At 46.6% G+C, this 17,770-nt stretch overlaps 7 protein-coding genes across 14 annotated transcripts in view; 4 read left to right on the top strand and 3 right to left on the bottom strand.

Moving 5' to 3' along the window:
- LOC6594632 (protein AF-10) overlaps positions 1 to 6,521 on the top strand; it is a 29,679-nt gene extending 23,158 nt beyond the window's left edge. For 3 of the 7 annotated variants that reach the window (XM_026994729.1, XM_026994728.1, XM_026994730.1), the window contains 5 exons: positions 252 to 762; positions 821 to 1,211; positions 2,827 to 3,526; positions 3,592 to 3,772; positions 3,844 to 4,439. In XM_026994729.1, coding sequence (XP_026850530.1) covers positions 252 to 762; positions 821 to 1,211; positions 2,827 to 3,526; positions 3,592 to 3,772; positions 3,844 to 4,010 — 1,950 coding nt within the window. In that variant the 3' untranslated portion in view covers positions 4,011 to 4,439. Of the gene's footprint in view, positions 1 to 251; positions 763 to 820; positions 1,212 to 2,826; positions 3,527 to 3,591; positions 3,773 to 3,843; positions 4,440 to 4,989; positions 5,411 to 5,484; positions 6,017 to 6,463 lie in introns of those variants that run through there. The other 4 variants (XM_026994725.1, XM_026994727.1, XM_026994726.1 and 1 more) reach the window with 4 other exon arrangements.
- Positions 6,510 to 7,797, top strand: LOC6594631. The gene is made up of 2 exons (XM_002019441.2): positions 6,510 to 6,700; positions 6,771 to 7,797. Exons 1-2 carry the CDS (start codon positions 6,524 to 6,526, stop codon positions 7,428 to 7,430), a joined length of 837 nt encoding a protein of 278 aa, XP_002019477.1. The 5' UTR covers positions 6,510 to 6,523; the 3' UTR covers positions 7,431 to 7,797.
- LOC6594630 (enhancer of yellow 2b transcription factor) lies at positions 7,656 to 8,289 on the bottom strand. Its single transcript, XM_002019440.2, has 3 exons — positions 8,178 to 8,289; positions 7,971 to 8,115; positions 7,656 to 7,909 (listed from the first exon to the last, which is right to left on the bottom strand). Exons 1-3 carry the CDS (start codon positions 8,252 to 8,254, stop codon positions 7,823 to 7,825), a joined length of 309 nt encoding a protein of 102 aa, XP_002019476.1. The 5' UTR covers positions 8,255 to 8,289; the 3' UTR covers positions 7,656 to 7,822.
- Positions 8,290 to 10,284: 1,995 nt separating this feature from the next.
- LOC113565706 (tubulin alpha-1 chain) lies at positions 10,285 to 12,456 on the bottom strand. Its single transcript, XM_026988602.1, has 2 exons — positions 12,367 to 12,456; positions 10,285 to 11,903 (listed from the first exon to the last, which is right to left on the bottom strand). Exons 1-2 carry the CDS (start codon positions 12,367 to 12,369, stop codon positions 10,554 to 10,556), a joined length of 1,353 nt encoding a protein of 450 aa, XP_026844403.1. The 5' UTR covers positions 12,370 to 12,456; the 3' UTR covers positions 10,285 to 10,553.
- A 607-nt stretch (positions 12,457 to 13,063) lies between these two features.
- LOC6594629 (rRNA methyltransferase 2, mitochondrial) lies at positions 13,064 to 13,893 on the top strand. Its single transcript, XM_002019439.2, has one exon. The coding sequence runs from the start codon at positions 13,079 to 13,081 to the stop codon at positions 13,826 to 13,828; it is 750 nt and encodes a 249-aa protein (XP_002019475.1). The 5' UTR covers positions 13,064 to 13,078; the 3' UTR covers positions 13,829 to 13,893.
- On the bottom strand, positions 13,826 to 15,510 carry LOC113565172 (venom serine carboxypeptidase). Its single transcript, XM_026986416.1, has 2 exons — positions 15,474 to 15,510; positions 13,826 to 15,405 (listed from the first exon to the last, which is right to left on the bottom strand). Exon 2 carries the CDS (start codon positions 15,369 to 15,371, stop codon positions 13,920 to 13,922), a length of 1,452 nt encoding a protein of 483 aa, XP_026842217.1. The 5' UTR covers positions 15,372 to 15,405; positions 15,474 to 15,510; the 3' UTR covers positions 13,826 to 13,919.
- A 175-nt stretch (positions 15,511 to 15,685) lies between these two features.
- On the top strand, positions 15,686 to 17,363 carry LOC6594628 (transmembrane protein 256 homolog). 2 transcript variants are annotated; one of them, XM_026986433.1, is made up of 4 exons: positions 15,687 to 15,754; positions 15,814 to 15,868; positions 15,928 to 16,236; positions 17,018 to 17,363. In XM_026986433.1, the coding sequence occupies exons 3-4, from the start codon at positions 15,982 to 15,984 to the stop codon at positions 17,159 to 17,161; spliced, it is 399 nt and encodes a 132-aa protein (XP_026842234.1). In that variant the 5' UTR covers positions 15,687 to 15,754; positions 15,814 to 15,868; positions 15,928 to 15,981; the 3' UTR covers positions 17,162 to 17,363. The 2 variants fall into 2 exon arrangements, with proteins under 2 accessions (XP_002019474.1, XP_026842234.1); XM_002019438.2 differs by having other exon boundaries at positions 15,686 to 15,868.
- The last annotated feature ends 407 nt before the right edge of the window (positions 17,364 to 17,770 follow it).

The raw sequence follows: 17,770 nt of genomic DNA, 5'->3' as shown, positions 1-17,770 counted from the left end.
AAAAGTGAGGTTTAAAGGGAATTCTAGTAAATATCATTTCCTGCCCCAATGTAATTAATAACTCATCAAAGCCCTTGACAAAGTCATTTTGTCATGGCTTTTGCTGTTGTAACGTGAAATATGAACCACTTGATGATCGTTTTTTATGATCGCCCGCTTATCTGTCGAGGGCGCTTTATCAGCTGTGTGGACTTACTTGTAAATGAATCACAAAAAACTAACTAATAAAACTCTTTGCCTCCTCTTTACAGCAACGAACGGAACTTAGTCCGCCGACCCATCAAACATCCGCCACTGCCGAAGTGAATGCCACATTAGCACCCGCCATAAGCGCCACAATAGCTGCCACAGCGAGTGCAACAACGGCAGCAGTGACATCCGTGGCCGGAGGAACCACAACGGGCAGCAGCACTTTGAGCAGCAATGCCACAAGCAGCAGTACAGCAGGGGGAGCAGGAGGATCGGCAGCAGCACCAGCTGTGGGCGGGGCGGCAGGAGTGGGAGCCAGTGGCTATCCAAAGACAGATTCGAGTAGAGCCAATACCAGCGGAAGCAGCAGCAAACACAGCAGCAGTGGCAGTGGCAGTGGCGGTATTAAGGAGAGCAGCAGCAGCAATCCAACGCCACCTGCGAGTGGGAGTGGCAGCAGCAACAGCAATGCCCCCAGCCTTTACGTCTCTGTGCCGCTGTCGACAGCCAATGTACCTGGAATCAATCTGCCATCGAGCAATAGCAGCAGCGCCGCCACGAACCCCAGCGGTGGTAAGTTTTTATTTTAATCCACAGATTAAAGACAGAACTAATCATCCTTTCTTCACAGATCCCCATGTGACGGCAGCTTCACGCAGTACCCAACAGCAGCAGGCGAATCAGTCAGCACTGAGTACTGCAGGGACTGCAGGAGGAGCGTATGCAACAGCAACAAGTGTTGGCGCGGCCTCAACGGTTATTCAGCATCAAAGCGGAAAATCATCACCAGCTCTCGGCGGCAGCGGCATCGGTACCCTAGTCAGCGGTAATAGCGGTGGCAGCATCATCTCCGCCAGCACCGGCAGCAGCAGCAGCATCGGCAGCGGCGCCCTGTCCACTGGAAATCTGACGGCCACTACCACAGAGAGTGGTAACCTAAAGATCAGCTACGAGAAGCAGACAACGCGAGTACAACAGCTGCAAGAGCAGGAGGCACCGCCAGCCACGTCGCGCAGAAGCAGGTATGCAGAGTATTGCGAGAAGGATTAGCGACGAGTATCTTCATGAGTTTTTGCCTGTGCAAGCTGCCTTTTAGTTTATAAATCACTCTTAAACGATAGAGATGTATTCCTCCATACCTGGATTGATCTTTGGTTACCTGTAAAGTGTGTTTCGTTCCTTGTTTTGTTTCCCTGCTTCTGTGTTTCATTTGTAATCAATCATTTTGCACCTTCCACCACTGCATCGGGGAGGCTGGACTGGGCTGATGTTCATTTTGCTTGGTTTTTTGGTTCCAAACGGGCGGCGGCAGCACTTTTTTGTGTTTCATTTAAAAAAACATAAAGCTGCGATCTATAAACAAAATTCTCTTTTCTCTTCCAATCTCTATCTCTCCTTCGATTTGCTTAATGTCTTCCCATAACACAAAATCACATCACAATGTCGAATCCCACACCCCCACCCACACCACACAAGTAGATCGCGCTCTGGTGAGAGCAGTAGCACGAGTAGTCATCATCACCATCATCATCATCACTCGCAGAACCACCACCACACGAATGTTGTCCCCCCAAACCATCCAACACAGGGGCAGCAACAGCATCTGACGTCGCTGCAATCGTTGCACACTGCCGCCAGCGTAGGCAGCACCTCTTTGACCACCCCCATCGCACCCGTCACTAGCTCTGCCAGCAACGCATCGAACACCAAAGCCACATCAGGTGGACGTTCGGGTAAAAAGCGTGGAGCGGCACTCAATAAAAACGAAACCAATGCCCCGGGAGCTGCATCGGCAACAGGCAATGTTGCAGCTGCAGCAGCAACAACAGCCATAGCGGAGAAGCATAGTCGTCATAGTTCGCCTCATCAATCGCCAAGTGCTGCTGGTCTGCCTGGAGGCATTGCATCGCCAGTGGTGCTGACGCTCTCCTCCTCGCAATCCTCGATAGATTCGCCACCCGCCGTGGCACCCACAACGACACCGACTCCTCCAAACAGTCGAAGCACGCGCAATAGCAGTAACAGCCTCCTACTGCATAGCAATCATAATGGCGATCAGACCTCATCCTCGAGCTCATCCTCCACTTCGTCCTCGTCCATGTCCTCCAGTGGGGGTGCCTCCAGTGTCCCTGTCGTAAACCTTTTGGACTCCCCCGTCAATATGTCGACCAGCGTGCCGTCAGTGGGTTACAGAGTTGGGAACACGAGCACGAGCACGCCAACTGGCAAGGGAAACACAACTTCGGATGGGAACTATGGCGGAAGCAGCAGCAATGGCGGTGGCACCACCAAGCCTTTGAATAAGAAAATGCTACGTGCACAGCAGACGCAATTGTTCCAACAGCAGCAACAGCAACAGCAGCAACCACCACAGACATATGCACCAATAATCCCTGCTAGAACCACATCCCCCACAAATCTAACCTCTGCCTCACCCTCCTCCTCAGCATCAGTCCCAGCCACAGCCACAGCTCCAATTCAGGCAAACTTTTTGCATTTGCAACAGCCACAGCAACAGCAGCAGTCACAACAGCAGAATCAGCATGAAGATCTAGAAATATTACAATTCACTAATTCGATTCCTACCAATCCTTCTTCCACCTCCACGACAACAACAACGATAACGAAATCGAACAGAACTCCGGATCTTGCAACGACAGCGGCCGCAACGACATCATCACTGCCAAGCACAACAACGCTGACGAGTCAGCAGTCGAGCCAATCGATGATGCCCCTTGTGGGTGGCCTCAAGTTCTCGTACGAGAGTCAGACGCAGCACCAGCTCATGGATGTGGCCATGCTGCCGGTAAGCTCCATCAAGGACTCGCCGCCCAGTTCGCCAGGATCCGAGATTGGTGGCGCAACGCAGTTGCACACGACAGCAGCATTGAGTGCCACAGCTGTGGCTGTAGCCGCTCCCCAGCCTGGAAATGTGCGCAAGCGTGGACGCAAGGCCAAGGACACGACGATAGCTGCGGCAGCAGCGGCGGCAGCACAAGCAGCAACAGTAGCCGCAGCAGCTGCCACAAACGTCCAGCATCAGCCAGATCTCAAGGATGTGCGCATCCTGCAAAATGGAGCTGCCAGCAGTAGTTCATCGAGTGGTCCGATCAGTACCCCAACGCCGCCGGCAACACCCGCAGCAGCGTCCGGAGCGTCGGCGAGCTCGATCATAGCGCACACGGCCACCCATATGCTGGGGAATCATGTGAATCCCAATAGCAGTGTGGCCCAGAAGCTGTCGGAGCAGCTGCACATGGAAGTGCAGGATCATGCCATCTACACGAGTGATGCCATGAGTTCGCAATTCACGGGAGTGCCATTCCCTGGCAAACAGGTACGTTTCAACTTATCTTTTTGTCGAAAAGTTTTATAAGAAGATATTTTATCTCTTTATCACAGCGAAATAATACCAGCGCCGCCTCCATGAATGCCGCACCGGCACCGAATCCACTGCAATCAATGTTTAGCGGTGGCGGAATGAATAGCAATATGTCGATACCCCAAAGCTTAGAGCAGCTGCTGGAGCGCCAATGGGAACAGGGCTCACAGTTTCTCATGGAGCAGGCGCAGCATTTTGACAGTGAGTATGAGTCGCATTGAGGATGCCCTGTAGCGAATTTCTAATCTGTATAAATCCCCTCCTAATTGCAGTTGCTTCCCTGTTAAATTGCTTGCATCAGCTGCAGAGTGAGAATCTGCGCTTGGAGGAGCATGTGACCAGCCTGATAGCGCGACGTGATCATTTGCTGGCGGTAAATGCCCGCCTGCAGATACCACTGAATCCGATCGCCAACAAGTCCGAGGCGCATGGTAAGTAGAGAAGGCATAACAATACAATGTCCGATCTCTCTTGCACTTGGTGTCGGTACACACGCACGCACACAAACACACACACACATATGACACACGGCACATTGCACTAGAGGAGGATCGCCGTGCCAAGCCATCCATCCATCCCACAAACACACACCCACACACAGCCACTGATAACAGACCAAATTGATACGTTTATTATTGGAATATTTTTTTATAATTTCTTTGTCTGTTGTTCGTATCCGTTGTACATACAAAATGCACCTGAATCTATCGATATGTATAGTCTTAAGTTACTCGATTTATTCCTAAGTTAACAGTCAAACTTCATATTAAAATGTATATAACCTACATATAACCTACCTACACTGCATAACATAGTCAAGATATGATCAGATAATTGCCTCATTTAAATGCATTTTTCTTTGCCATAAAACCCTCTTAAGTTATTTATAATTATACATTATATACATTTATATAACATTATACATTTATTATTACCTTATACACCAATATATTTACGAGTATATGTATCTATACTTAATAACTAATCATTTTCGATTTTATTTATTTTAAAAATGAATAAAATGTTTAAAAACAAATCAAATTCAAAATTTATTTCTCTAAGTTCAAACAAGCTTAACCCGTTTAAGTTTTCCAGCACTGGCTGGTTGGTGCTGCCAACTAATATTTTCTGTGCAAAAAAAGATTCAAAGAGCATTGAGATCCTGTTTCTTTTGGTTAATGTTACTCTCTCTCTCTCTCTCTCTCTCTCTCTCTCTCTCTCTATACTCTCCCGATTTGAGTTTTTTGATAAGTTTGTTGTGTTGCATGCCACACCATTACCGCAACCACCAACATACTCACATACACACGCGCACACACACAAACTAATATATTTTTGGGTAAAGATGGTCACAACAAATGGGGGAGGGGGCAGATACCGATACTCACAATCTAACAAAAACAAAAAATGCTTTACAGCTGCAACCACAACTTCTTCTACTACTACTTCAACAACAACAACAACAGCAACATCATCAACAACTTGTACAACTTCTGTCCTTTCCACATTAGCAGCTTCCAACATGAGTGCCCTTAATGCGGCAACAACAATAGCGGCAGCCGTCTCCCTGGCTACCACAGCTATCAATACGACCACACCCACAATGGTTAACAATCGCCCCACTGTGGCGCCGGCCAGCTCCAGCGGTGTACTGGACTATCGGGGCACGGGCACGGCAACGGGCGGTGGCAGCAACAACAATGGCAGCATGGGCAATAATCCTGGCGTGGCAGGAGGAGCAGGCGGAGTAGCAACATCCTCCTCGAATGTCAGCTCGGGCACAACCACCCCCATGTCTCTGGGCGGAACAATGAGCAATGCAGCCAGCCTGGGATTGAGGTGAGTGTCCACCACCCCGACAAGTGGTAACAAAAGATATCTCTAATTCGTAATCTCTTTTCTGTTCCCTATAGACACGTCTCTGCGGTCCATGCAGCATACAACAACAGCAACAGTGGTAGTGGCAGCGTAGGCAACAGCCTCCATCAACATCCCTCCCAGAACCAGCAGCAGCAGCAGCACTCACATCCGTCGCAACAACAAGTCGTACAGCAGCATTTGCAGCAGCAGCATCAACAGCAACAGTCGTCGTCGTCGCATCATGCCAGCGCCGCTGTTGCCGCCGCCCATATGCTCGGTGTGGGTGTGGGTGTGGGTGTGGGCGTGGGCATGGGCATGGGCGGTGCTGGCGGAGTGGCGGCGGCGGCTGGTGGCAATATTGGACGAGGTGGGTCAGCGACAGCTCTAGCTGGTGCAACATCAACAACAACAACAACTACATTTACAACAACAGTGGGCATGCCACTCCGCGTGGGCGGAGTTGGCGTTGGCGGCATTGGCCATGGCGTTAACCTTGGCCTGGGCGATTTAAGTAGCACCACCACCACTTCCACCTCCTCCTATGCGGCGCATCACGCGGCGCTCTACAGCACGCATCATCAGGTAGTTGTGTGCGTGCGCGCCTGTATGTGTGTGTGTCTGTAACTCTGTGTGTGTTGTGTGTGTGTCTCTATAAACCATGCATCCCCCGAGGCTTTGTCCAATTTTCATTAATTTTGATTTTATGCTCATGATTCATATGTGCCCCACATCTCTTGCATTCATTGCGAATCAAACAAACAGTCATTCAATCAATCAATCAGTCATTGCCCCAAAGAAATTTCTAAACACACGCACACATAAATCGTATCCATCCGCTTAGCCCCCATTCCTTTTTGCATTATAAATATCTCATTTCAGGGCTGATAGCACCAAAATTCTATGTGGTTTTTTGTGTGCCAGGATGAAAGAGAAGTCTATGATAATCGTTACTGTATACAAAAAGAACCCCATACGATATGTGGAACCCCTCTTGGAATGCAACTCATATTTGGGTGTTTCTCTGTTTTGCAGTCCCAGCTAAGGCGCGACGATAACCTCGCCAAAACCAGCTGAAAGTCATACCGTGAGCAAATGCAGCAGAAGCAGAAGCCACAGCCGAAAAAGAAACCGATACTGGCCAGACGCGGAGGCTGCAACAGCAACAGCAACAGCAAATTATTGCCACAGAAGACGATGCCCTACTACAGCAAGCCGAAGCCAGCGGAGGCACTTAGCTTTCAGCAACTACGCGATAAAAATGATGATGATGTGAGTAAAGCCGAAAAATCAATTCGAATGATATCCCACAAAATTAACTAAACAAAACTCAAAATTACAGCTCAGCAGCACCAGCAGCAGCTCTTCCACGTTTTCCTCTTCATCGCCACAGCAGGAATCTTCGGTAGACTATGAGGCTGAGGATGAGAACGAGGACAAACAACGAAGACCCAAGCATAAGGACGAGAATGAGAGCTTGTTGCATGTACAGAATTTTCTAAAATGCTTTGGACCCAATGCCTTATCAGCAGCCACCATAACAGCAACACCAGCAACAGGAGGAGCAGAGGCGCCAACTCCAACAGGCAGCCAGAAAGTTGTGAAATCGCCGAGCACAGAACTGCGTAGCTGGCGTCAGAATTATCGCAATACAATCCAATTAGTACCCACAACAAACACAATCGCATCAATAGCCACCACAGCAATAGTGACCGCAACCACACCCACGCTTTTAAAAGCCCAACCGAATCACAAACCACAAAAATTTCAAATAAACACTAAATTTCTGCGAAAACCAAGGAATAAACTAATGAAAATGCTGCCAACAACAACAACAACGGACAATGGAACAACAACGACAATAGTTGTTCAGGATGAAGAAAAACATGAACAACAAACAAGGGAAAAACTGCAGCAGCAGCAACAGCTACCACAGCTATTTAACGATGATTCCAACGCCAAATTCAAAGACTTTTCAATTGACTCGCTATTGAATAAGTAAAAAAGAGGAGAAAAACAATTGAATAATGAAGATTACGAAATTATTACCTAAAATTTAGCCTTATAATTTTTTTGTAGAACAATTCAACGAAAGAAAGAGCCCAAACCGCGTTCCTAATTTACCCCACTGCCAACCCACCCTACCCCCTAAAAAGCAAGCACACAAATTTTGTTTTAGCCAATCATACCGATAACAACATGAACATATAGCAACAACGTATTCTAATTACATTACAATTAGGCTGTTTATTTATTACATACATATTGTACAACTAGTGGCGCAGTTTCATAATTAGCCTAAGCATGTAAATATCTACTTAAATACCAGATAATAAACGACGGAACACATGTGCTAGAATTTAAGAATATACGACTACATTTCACTATTGGGCTTTACTTTCGAGGCAGCGACGACTCCAAGGCCTCGCGCACGCGTAACAACATCTCTTTGCGCACATACTCGGGGACCATGGCGCGGGCCTGTGCAAAAGAAATATAAAAATGATTATATAGAATATAATCTAATGGAATAAGCACCTACTTGCGGCGCAATCTCGGCTTCCAGTTCCTTGCTTGTTAAGGTCTGCATGTCTCGCTCTTTTGCCGCGATTATTTCTCGTATATTTTGTTCAACTTGTTTACGCCAGCCGCATTCATCAAGACGTGTCTGCAAAAGGTCCTTCAGGCTACCGAGGGTTTGTTTAAATGTAGAAAAAATCGAATCTTAATAAGTATTCACAAAACTTACGCGACGCTTTCGGTGTTTGTTAGTTTCACATCTTCCTTTGCCTGGGCATCCGTGCCAATTTCCTTGCTGGACGACATGATTGTATTTTATAGAAATATTTGTTCAGTTAGTTGCTGTTCATTTTTAGTTTATTTGAAAATGATTTAGGTAGCTTAGCTCATGTCAGTGTTGATGTTTACAGGAACTAGATTTTTTTAGGTTGGTCCGATAAGTACTTAGCCTCACCGCCAGATGGTGCCAGTATCGCAAAAGAGTTGTACTGTGTGGTACATTCCTGTATAATGTCGAAATTTCTGGCATCTCAATAGCTTGCGTATGCTTACTCCGGACAACAAGTTCAACGTGAGACTGCCTTACTGTTGAAAAATAAGTCGCCACTCTTCCAACAATGTTCTTTTTTTTCTTTGAGGATTAGTACTTATCAAATCGCCCTCGTATTTTTTCAAAACAACTTTTGGCGATGCCACATCGTTAAAAAAATGTCATGGTAGAAGTACTCGGCAAGGACCGCGGGTTTACTTTTTACCCCGTATTCCGTTAATATATTTAGATTTATGCAATTAAGCGAAATTTTGAATTTTTGGATGGCTGATTCATCTCTAATAGTCTCTGAGATCAAGGCGCTCATCAAGTCAGACAAACGGACAGACTGATATTTAAATATCAATTTGGCTATTTATGCTGATCAAGAATATATACACTTTATGGGTCGGAAACTCTTCCTTCTGGGTGTTACACCACAAATATAATATACCCCTATACTCTTCGAGTACCGTGTATAAAAACTGAGTACATCTTGTTGTCTCACTCGTGCCCATTGCAAAACCAGGTCGGTGGCTCAAGAGAGCATATGTACATATTTATGTACTTCTATGTACATGCATATGTACTTATTTATCTATGCATGTATTAAACAGGCGAAATATTTGCATTTTCATATTTATTTACCATTTCTTTTATTGATCAAACATTTTGTTGATGGAAAAACTCATTCAAGCGTTTGAATGGTGGGTGTGGGGCCTTGCTGTGTGAATGCGCCAACTGGCATCCCACACAACTTATTCCACACCAGCATTAAGCTTGATGTTGGGGCTTGTCGTCATCATTGAATGCGTTGGGTTGGCCCCTCAAGTCTATGCACAAATATGGTCTGACGGCATCGCAATCTGTTTTGTTGGCTCTGGCTTCACAAAGCCAGCAGCTGCTACTCGATTTCGGCTGAACCAGCTTCATTTGCTGGTAATACCGCTTGAAATTCGGCTTAAAACCTTGAATTTTCAGTGAATTTTACGACAGGATTAGTCCTGGGTAATTTACCTGTCTCAAAGAAGAGGAAATCGCTTTTCTTTGCACATCTGCAGTAAATGGCATTACACATAACCTCAATCGAGGTCGCCGGTCTCTGCCGGCTGTATGTATACATATGTACATATGTATGTATGTATGTATGTATGTGTATGTGCATGTGAGTGGCCTGGGTGGCCCTTTTCTTGCATTTCCTGTGTATTTCTGGAAATTCAATAACATTTGCAGCAGCTGCCGGTCTGCTTCTCGAAAATGCCGCAGCGCAGGCAGAGGTTGGGGGCCTTTACAACAACAAGCCGGTTTACCTAGGCTTCAATTTTGTTTTTGGAAAAGCAACCCCCATATAAGGCACACGCACATTTGCGCGGCATACCAGTATGTACATCTGTGTGTATATCAGTTAGGAAATGAAGTCATCGCATGATTTTGCTGTGTTGGCGTCGTTATGACGACGACCATTATTATGCTTCCACGGCCCACACTAACTTCGCCCATGCGGCCTCCTCAAATGACTCATCAGGCGACTGCAGGATCGATACATATATGTATGCACTCTTCCCCCTAGCAATTCAGCTGCCCCCTGCTGCAACAGTAAGTGCTTGCCGCACCCTGTCCTGGTACAGTCTGCACTTGCCCCATGCAGCATGAAATGGAGCAAATTAGAAAGCGCCACTATTATTAGACCCAGAGAGCCGCGGCTGGTCCGCTTTCACGTAATTATAGCTCCTCCGTTCAGTGAACTCTTTGCTGCTGGAAAAGTTTGAAAAGAAAAAAGATGGGAAAAGAAAAACAACGAGAGAGATTTTGTTTTGCTGTCCAGACTGCATTCAGCCGATTTTATTCTTTTACACAATTTATCGCATTTAGTTTTCTTTTTGCATCTCCACTATACGAGTTGTCTGTCTTTGTGTTGAATACTTTTTGGGTTATTCTTTCTTCTTCTGTTTCTTGTTAGCGTGTCTTCTTGTGTTGCAGTCCAGTTCCTTCGTTTTTGGGCGTATACACTGGTTTCGACGAAGGCTGGGCCCCCGTCCACCAGTGACGCCCCGGCTGTGCGGATGTGTGAAGTGTTTAGTACTCTTCGGCACCTTCGCCCTCACCATCGCCAGAGTCCATGCCGACCTCCTCGTAGTCCTTCTCCAGAGCGGCCAAATCCTCTCGGGCCTCGGAGAACTCTCCCTCCTCCATACCCTCACCGACGTACCAGTGGACGAAGGCACGCTTGGCGTACATCAGATCGAACTTGTGATCCAGACGAGCCCAGGCCTCGGCAATAGCCGTGGTGTTGGACAACATGCACACGGCACGCTGCACCTTGGCCAGATCGCCGCCGGGCACAACAGTGGGTGGCTGGTAGTTGATACCGACCTTGAAGCCAGTGGGGCACCAGTCCACGAACTGGATGGTACGCTTGGTCTTGATGGTAGCAATGGCGGCGTTGACGTCCTTGGGCACAACATCACCACGGTACAGCATGCAGCAGGCCATGTACTTGCCGTGACGGGGATCGCACTTGACCATCTGGTTGGCTGGCTCGAAGCAGGCGTTGGTGATCTCAGCAACGGACAGCTGCTCGTGGTAGGCCTTCTCGGCGGAGATGACGGGGGCGTAGGTCACCAGGGGGAAATGGATACGTGGGTAGGGCACCAAGTTGGTCTGGAATTCAGTCAGATCCACATTAAGGGCACCATCGAAACGCAGAGAGGCGGTGATCGAGGAGACGATCTGGCCGATCAGACGATTCAGATTGGTGTATGTGGGGCGCTCAATGTCCAAGTTGCGGCGGCAGATATCGTAGATGGCCTCGTTGTCGACCATGAAGGCGCAGTCAGAGTGCTCCAGGGTGGTGTGGGTGGTCAGGATAGAGTTGTAGGGCTCAACCACGGCGGTGGAGACCTGGGGAGCTGGGTAGATGGCGAACTCCAGCTTGGACTTCTTGCCGTAGTCCACGGAGAGACGCTCCATCAGCAGAGAGGTGAAGCCAGAGCCAGTACCACCACCGAACGAGTGGAAGATCAGGAAGCCCTGAAGACCAGTGCACTGATCGGCCAACTTACGGATGCGGTCCAGCACCAGGTCGACGATCTCCTTACCAATGGTGTAGTGACCACGAGCGTAGTTGTTGGCGGCATCTTCCTTGCCGGTGATCAACTGCTCGGGATGGAACAGCTGGCGGTAGGTGCCAGTGCGGACCTCATCCACCACAGTCGGCTCCAGATCGACGAAGACGGCACGGGGCACATGCTTGCCAGCGCCAGTCTCGCTGAAGAAGGTGTTGAACGAGTCATCACCACCGCCCACGGTCTTGTCAGAGGGCATCTGACCATCGGGCTGGATACCGTGCTCCAAGCAGTACAGCTCCCAGCAGGCATTACCGATCTGGACACCAGCCTGGCCAACATGGATAGAGATACATTCACGCTGTAGACGGAAGAGAAAAGAAACGAGACGATGATTAATTACACGCCCAACAAAAATCAATAGTCTGCAGAGCCGCGCCCAAGATGATGCGGGCCTGTATCTCCCCACATGTGTATGTATGTATGTGCAAGTGAGACGGCAATATGGTATACCAAAAAAATTTCTTTTGCCGACGCCGCAGTTTTATTTTCTGTATCCAAAGATTTGTCATGAAACTACTAGAGAAAAGTGCCGGTTTTCGCTATAAATAATATTACTATTCAATCTTCCCAACTTTTCACACATGTTACTTCTTTTTTACAACTTTTCTCTAGTTTCTTGGCATGACGTCATCTTTTTTTTTTTACTGAACGTGCGTGCGGTGGCCATTTTGCAAAAACTTTGCCGACACGACGCTTGACTTTTATTCAATCTAAATGCCTGCTTATCCCCTATTAACTTAAAACAGTGTAAAACAACTTACCATATTGAGTTTTTTTTTCTACTTTACTTGCACACACGAAAACAGGAAATTCACAAAACTAGTGATTTAGTACTGACTTGGAAAACGCTACGTTCGAACTGCCGGTTATGAGGCTTCACAAACATAAACGATTGAAGGAAAAGGCGCAGCGCGTGCTTTTTATATTTAATTTTGGGCTTGGATAGGATTAGCGATGTCAAATTATTGATATATGAATATATCGATACGTATTTTTCAAGACAATATATTTGCGGGCGATATTTTTTGGGCTGCAGAAAATGCTAATGGGAATCATTTTGTCAATAATGTCAATATATTAATCAAAGGAACTAATTTTCTGAATTTTGAGCATTCACACTTATTTTCTGTTTTCGTTAGATCAGAATACCAGCGACTTTTGATATTCATCGATGTCTTGCAGAAATATCCGAACATTCGTGCGATAAATGGAACGAATTTGGCGGAAGTCATATTACTCGATTTTTATATTCGGTTTCATATTACTAGCTAGCTAAGACTCTCAGCTTTAAAAGCATAATTTTTTACGGTTGATGGGTACATTTTCTGTAAGATTGAATCATTTTAAATAATCCTTTTCATTCGATGTTTGTAAAACGAGGCTTTAAAAAAAGAGGTCAACAAAAACCTCCTCATTTTGTGGTAGCATCGGTACCAGCTGATGAGATCTATCGATAGGTCGATACACTACAGAATGCGGCCGCTTTTAAGTAATTATTTATATAAACGCCTTTTTCGTACGGATAACGTAGGAAAATATGCCAAACAGCAGCCGCGCAACCTCAAGGGCAAGAGCAAGAGCTCACAGGAGTGGCTGACACGGCAGTTGGCCGATCCCTATGTGGAGAAGGCCCGCATGATGAACTATCGCTGCCGGAGCGCCTTCAAACTGCTGGAAATTGACGACAAATACAAAATCCTGAAGCCAGGCGATGCTGTCCTGGACTGTGGAGCTGCCCCAGGCAGTTGGACCCAGGTGGCCGTAGAGCGGACCAATGCACATGGGAAAATAGAGCGGGCGCCAGTTGGGGCAGTATTCAGCATCGACCTGTTGCATTTTCATGCCGTGCCGGGTGCCACAATATACGGCGGTATGGACTTTACCACCCCCCTGTCACAGCAACGTCTGAGAGAAGCACTGGCTGGCCGTCAGGTGAACTGTGTCCTCTCCGACATGGCTCCCAATGCCACGGGCGTCCGAATGCTGGACCAAGAGAGCATCACAAATCTCTGCTACGAGGTCTTGCGTTTTGCTCTGGCCATGTCCGCCCCGCAGGCTAATCTGGTGGTCAAAGTGTGGGACAATGGAGATGTGCCTAAGCTGGAGAGGAACATGTTAAAGTTCTACGAGAAGGTGAAGCGTGTGAAGCCTCGCGCCAGTCGAGGGGATTCTGCCGAGCACTTTCTGGTGGCGCGTGGATACAAAGGAGCGACGGCAGCGTAAACTCAACTTGATTTATTTAAAATAAGATCATTAAAAATATAGAAATCTACATATTTAAAATCTGATTTCAAGTGTTCCCGTTTAAGTAAAGCTAATGCTTGTAGTGCGTGAGATGATTGATCATCTCGTAGAGCCACTTGGGCTGATCGTGAGGCGCCATATGCCCGGCATTGCGCACCATTATCTCCACCAGATGCCCAGCATGCTTCACATATCCAGCCACCTCTTCGCCAATGCGCCAGATCTCACGAGGAGCCACCTTATACCGATCGGAGCCAGGGAATTTCAGGTGATTGAGATAGTTGCGGGTCAAGGGATAGGCGACAATGATGTCCAGCTGGCCGCTGTAGATACACACCGTATAGTGGGCCAGGAGTTCGGCTATCCAGGGGGCCACACTGTCCATCACGTCGTGCTTCAGGTGGAGCTCGACTTTGTTCTCCTTGTCGAGATCATGGAAGGGCTTGTTGCCCACATGAATGGAGCGACGCGTTTCACCGGCCTGCAGGAATTTTCCCAGGTTTTCGCCCGAATTGTCGTGCGTTTTCAGATAGTTGTAGTACCAATTGAAGCCCGTGAGGTTGCTGAAGAGAGAGCCGTTGGTGAGGTCCCCGTTAATGAGGGAATCAAACACATTGAAGGCACACTCCATATCGTGGTTCTTGATGCAGGTGGCACCCTTGTCCTCCGCCGCATGGAAGCTCTGCAGGCCATTGTCATCGATGAGGCCAAGCTGATACAGATAGTCCCCGTACTTGAGCTGATGCAGTGGATCCGACAGCCCGTTGCCAATGGCCACACCCTTGAGCGGCACATAGACACGCGTCTCGATGGCATTCTGCACTTGGTGGATGTGATAGGCCAGCGCTGGGACATATTTGCCAGCGTAGGACTCGCCAGTGACCCAGAAGCCACTCGAATTGCTCCACTCGAAGAGCTCGTACAACTGCATCACGGCCTCGTGAAGATTGCGACCGACATCCTTTTCGTTTTTGGCATAGCCTTCGTCTTTGTCCGTGAAACTAAAGCCCGTGCCCACGGGATTATCAATGTAGATCAGATTGTGGGTCTTGCTCCAGGTGTAGTTCCTCTTCTGCAGCTTGCTATGGGCATCCAGCTCCAGTGGGCCGTTCTCAGTGAACAGGCCGAAGAGGGACGAGGCGCCAGGACCCCCCTGGAGCCACAAAACCACCGGGGCATAGACTGCATCCTGCTCCGCCGGGAAGTACCAAAAGAACATGTTCGAATTGAATCCTTTATCTACCGTCAAATAACCCGAATAGCTCTCTACGCCATGATACTGAGAGCCCACGACGCGGGCCAACTTCTGCACATCCTCTTTCGGGATCGAGGCATTATGGATGAGTGGCGTGAGGAACAGTGGCTCGCCGGGATCGACACCATCGTCGAAGAACTTGTACCGTGGATACGGGTTGATGAAGCTACGTCTATAGGGGCGTTCCTGTTCCCCTCCGCCGGCTGCACTGCTGGCTGCGATAAGCGCGACGATAATTAAAACTGCGCAATGAGTTGCACTTTTCATTGTTGCTGCTGTTCCGTGCTCTGCCACCCAAGAACTGGACAACAGTTGATTATAAATGTTTTGCTTGGTTGCTTGGCTCAGTCACGCCCCCAGCCAACTCACCGCTCTTCTGATAAGCAAATATAATCAGTACTTGCTTTTTAGTTCGTTGTTTTTCTTTTTTAATTTGCAGCGAAAACCGGCAAAAACAAAACTGATTATCGAATAAAACGGATTGAATTGGAAGTGTGACCCCAGCTAGCCAAAAATATCAAACAAAGGAGGCGCGCACAGTGCTGCTTTCGATACAAAATTCACAGGTTCTGCCACCCCTAAAAGCGTCAAAAGTTCTGTCTGTAAATTTCAGCGTCAGAATTCGGCAAATCGGCAAATTCGGCAGCTGGGTAACGTTAAAATTATACAATTACGAAATGATGGACACATTGGACTACATCACCCTCAGCAATCCCGTGAGCAAGGCGGTTATATATTCGGGATCGGCTATCTTCCGAGCACTTGTAATTATCCTCCATTCCGCTTACATTGGCATTCCATTTACCGTTGTTGTTTTTCCCAGGGGCTGCGTCCGAAACAGTTGGTTCCGAAGGAGACCCAGACAGTGCGTCCGGTAATGACTCAGTACATGTCGCCGGGTGCTGGCTCGCTGCATAATTTGGCCGGCCGGTACTATCATTTCGTGCGATTGGCTGGCCTAGGCGGCGCTTCGGCTATATTCATGGGAGCCTACTGCAAATACGTCCTGAAGGAGATCAAGAACGAAAAGGAGCAGCTGGACTCGCAGGCCTTTGCCGATGTCGCCAATCGCATACACTTTTTGCATTCGTTTGCACTGATGGCCATGCCACTGGCCCACTATCCCATAATCGTAAGTCTGATTTATTCCAGGGGACTCCCCAAAGTATAATTAGGATTTTGAAGTGTTTTCTGGTTTATTCATAAAGCTTTTCGGTACTTTCTTTTTTGTGTAAAGTTTACGATTTCTGAACGGAATTTACAACAACTCGCGTTACGGTTTCGAATGACAACATGAATGGAAATCTAATCTGATACTCTTCTCTCTTATAATTGACCTTCTAGTGCGCTGATTGACATTCTTTCTCATTCCTTGTTGAGCTATGAACAAACATTGGTTTATGCTAAGCGTTTTCCATCCACTCCACTCTGCTATATATATAGTATAGTACATGTATATGTATGTATATTGTGTATATGAAATGTTTTCCAAAGCTAAAGCTAAATGTTCAACAACCACTAATTGCAGCTTACAAAGTAATTTTCAATACCATTTTTGGGATATGGATATGGATATGCAGGTTCATTTAGTTCATTTATCTGATATGGTATGGGGTTTTTCAGGAACAGGAATATGGAAATTTACATTCGATTTGTCTTTCTTTTAAAAATGTACCAAAAAGGCATCGGCTTTCATTTTGTTATTGGGGTTTGGGTTTCTTGTTGTTGTGGTTATCATCAGCCTTATTTGATAAGTAAAACGTAGGAGAGCCGCCATTTGCAGGCTCTACTCTATTGTTCGGGTCTTTAAAGCCAACACAACTAAAGCTAACATCAAAATATGCACACACAAAACTCCTGCCTAACGTCTAAACTTAATCTATGACTATAATTGATATTCCCTTTCTGTGTAGACGGGCTCTTTGATGACCACTGGCACACTGCTCTTCAGCGGCTGCATGTACTATCGTGCATTGACGGGCGAGAAGCGCTTCCAGCCGTTTGCCACCGTTGGAGGCTTCTGTCTGATAGCCGCTTGGCTGACGCTGGTATTTTAAGAATACGTTTAAGTCTACGATTAAGTGCTATAGGCAACGTAAAATCTAAGTCGAAAGCTAAAGCCTAAGCCTGGTTTGAAACATGCATAATGAATTTTTTGTCGCTGAAGCTCTATAAATATATATAACATACATATATCTATCAGTATGTGTATCTTAAGGACTACAAATAAATCTCTAGGAGGCCTGGCATCTAATGGAAGATACGTTTTTGTTTGTTTTTTGTGTGCGTTTAAATGCGTTTAAATTTCTTAGTGTATACATATATACGAAATGCATTAGTTCTAGAAATTAAAAGTTAAACAAACAAAAATGAAGAGAAAACAAAATAAATTGTTACATTTATTGTATACCTGCACACATTAATAAATTACTATAAAAAACACACACACATATACATATATGTTAATACTAGGCGTAACATTTCATAGAATTCTCTTTTCTTCCTTTTTTTTTAAGTTTTTTGTTTTTCTTTTAGTTATTGTCGTTATTGTTTTACTGGAACACATAATACAAATGCAAAGCGACCTTTTGAAGGTCGAAAATGCACAAAGTTTTCTGTTTTGTTTTTTTTTAGCTAAAATTAAATGTATTGCACATATAAAAAAC

The sequence above is a fragment of the Drosophila persimilis genome, unplaced genomic scaffold (assembly GCF_003286085.1).
Source record: "Drosophila persimilis strain 14011-0111.01,24,50 unplaced genomic scaffold, DperRS2 tig00000000-arrow-pilon, whole genome shotgun sequence".
NCBI lineage: Eukaryota > Metazoa > Arthropoda > Insecta > Diptera > Drosophilidae > Drosophila > Drosophila persimilis.
This window is presented reverse-complemented; position numbering and strand designations above follow the sequence as displayed.

Coding starts and splice junctions, on each gene's coding strand:
- LOC6594630 (XM_002019440.2), bottom strand. CDS start 8,254: ATGTCGTCCAGCAAGGAAATTGGCACGGATGCCCAGGCAAAGGAAGAT. Junction 8,116..8,177: donor ACAAACACCGAAAGCGTCGC/GTAAGTTTTGTG, acceptor AACCCTCGGTAG/CCTGAAGGACCTTTTGCAGA. Junction 7,910..7,970: donor AAGCCGAGATTGCGCCGCAA/GTAGGTGCTTAT, acceptor TCTTTTGCACAG/GCCCGCGCCATGGTCCCCGA.
- LOC113565172 (XM_026986416.1), bottom strand. CDS start 15,371: ATGAAAAGTGCAACTCATTGCGCAGTTTTAATTATCGTCGCGCTTATC.
- LOC6594628 (XM_002019438.2), top strand. CDS start 15,782: ATGATGGACACATTGGACTACATCACCCTCAGCAATCCCGTGAGCAAG. Junction 15,869..15,927: donor CGGCTATCTTCCGAGCACTT/GTAATTATCCTC, acceptor TGTTTTTCCCAG/GGGCTGCGTCCGAAACAGTT. Junction 16,237..17,017: donor TGGCCCACTATCCCATAATC/GTAAGTCTGATT, acceptor CTTTCTGTGTAG/ACGGGCTCTTTGATGACCAC.
- LOC6594629 (XM_002019439.2), top strand. CDS start 13,079: ATGCGGCCGCTTTTAAGTAATTATTTATATAAACGCCTTTTTCGTACG.
- LOC6594631 (XM_002019441.2), top strand. CDS start 6,524: ATGCAGCAGAAGCAGAAGCCACAGCCGAAAAAGAAACCGATACTGGCC. Junction 6,701..6,770: donor GCGATAAAAATGATGATGAT/GTGAGTAAAGCC, acceptor TCAAAATTACAG/CTCAGCAGCACCAGCAGCAG.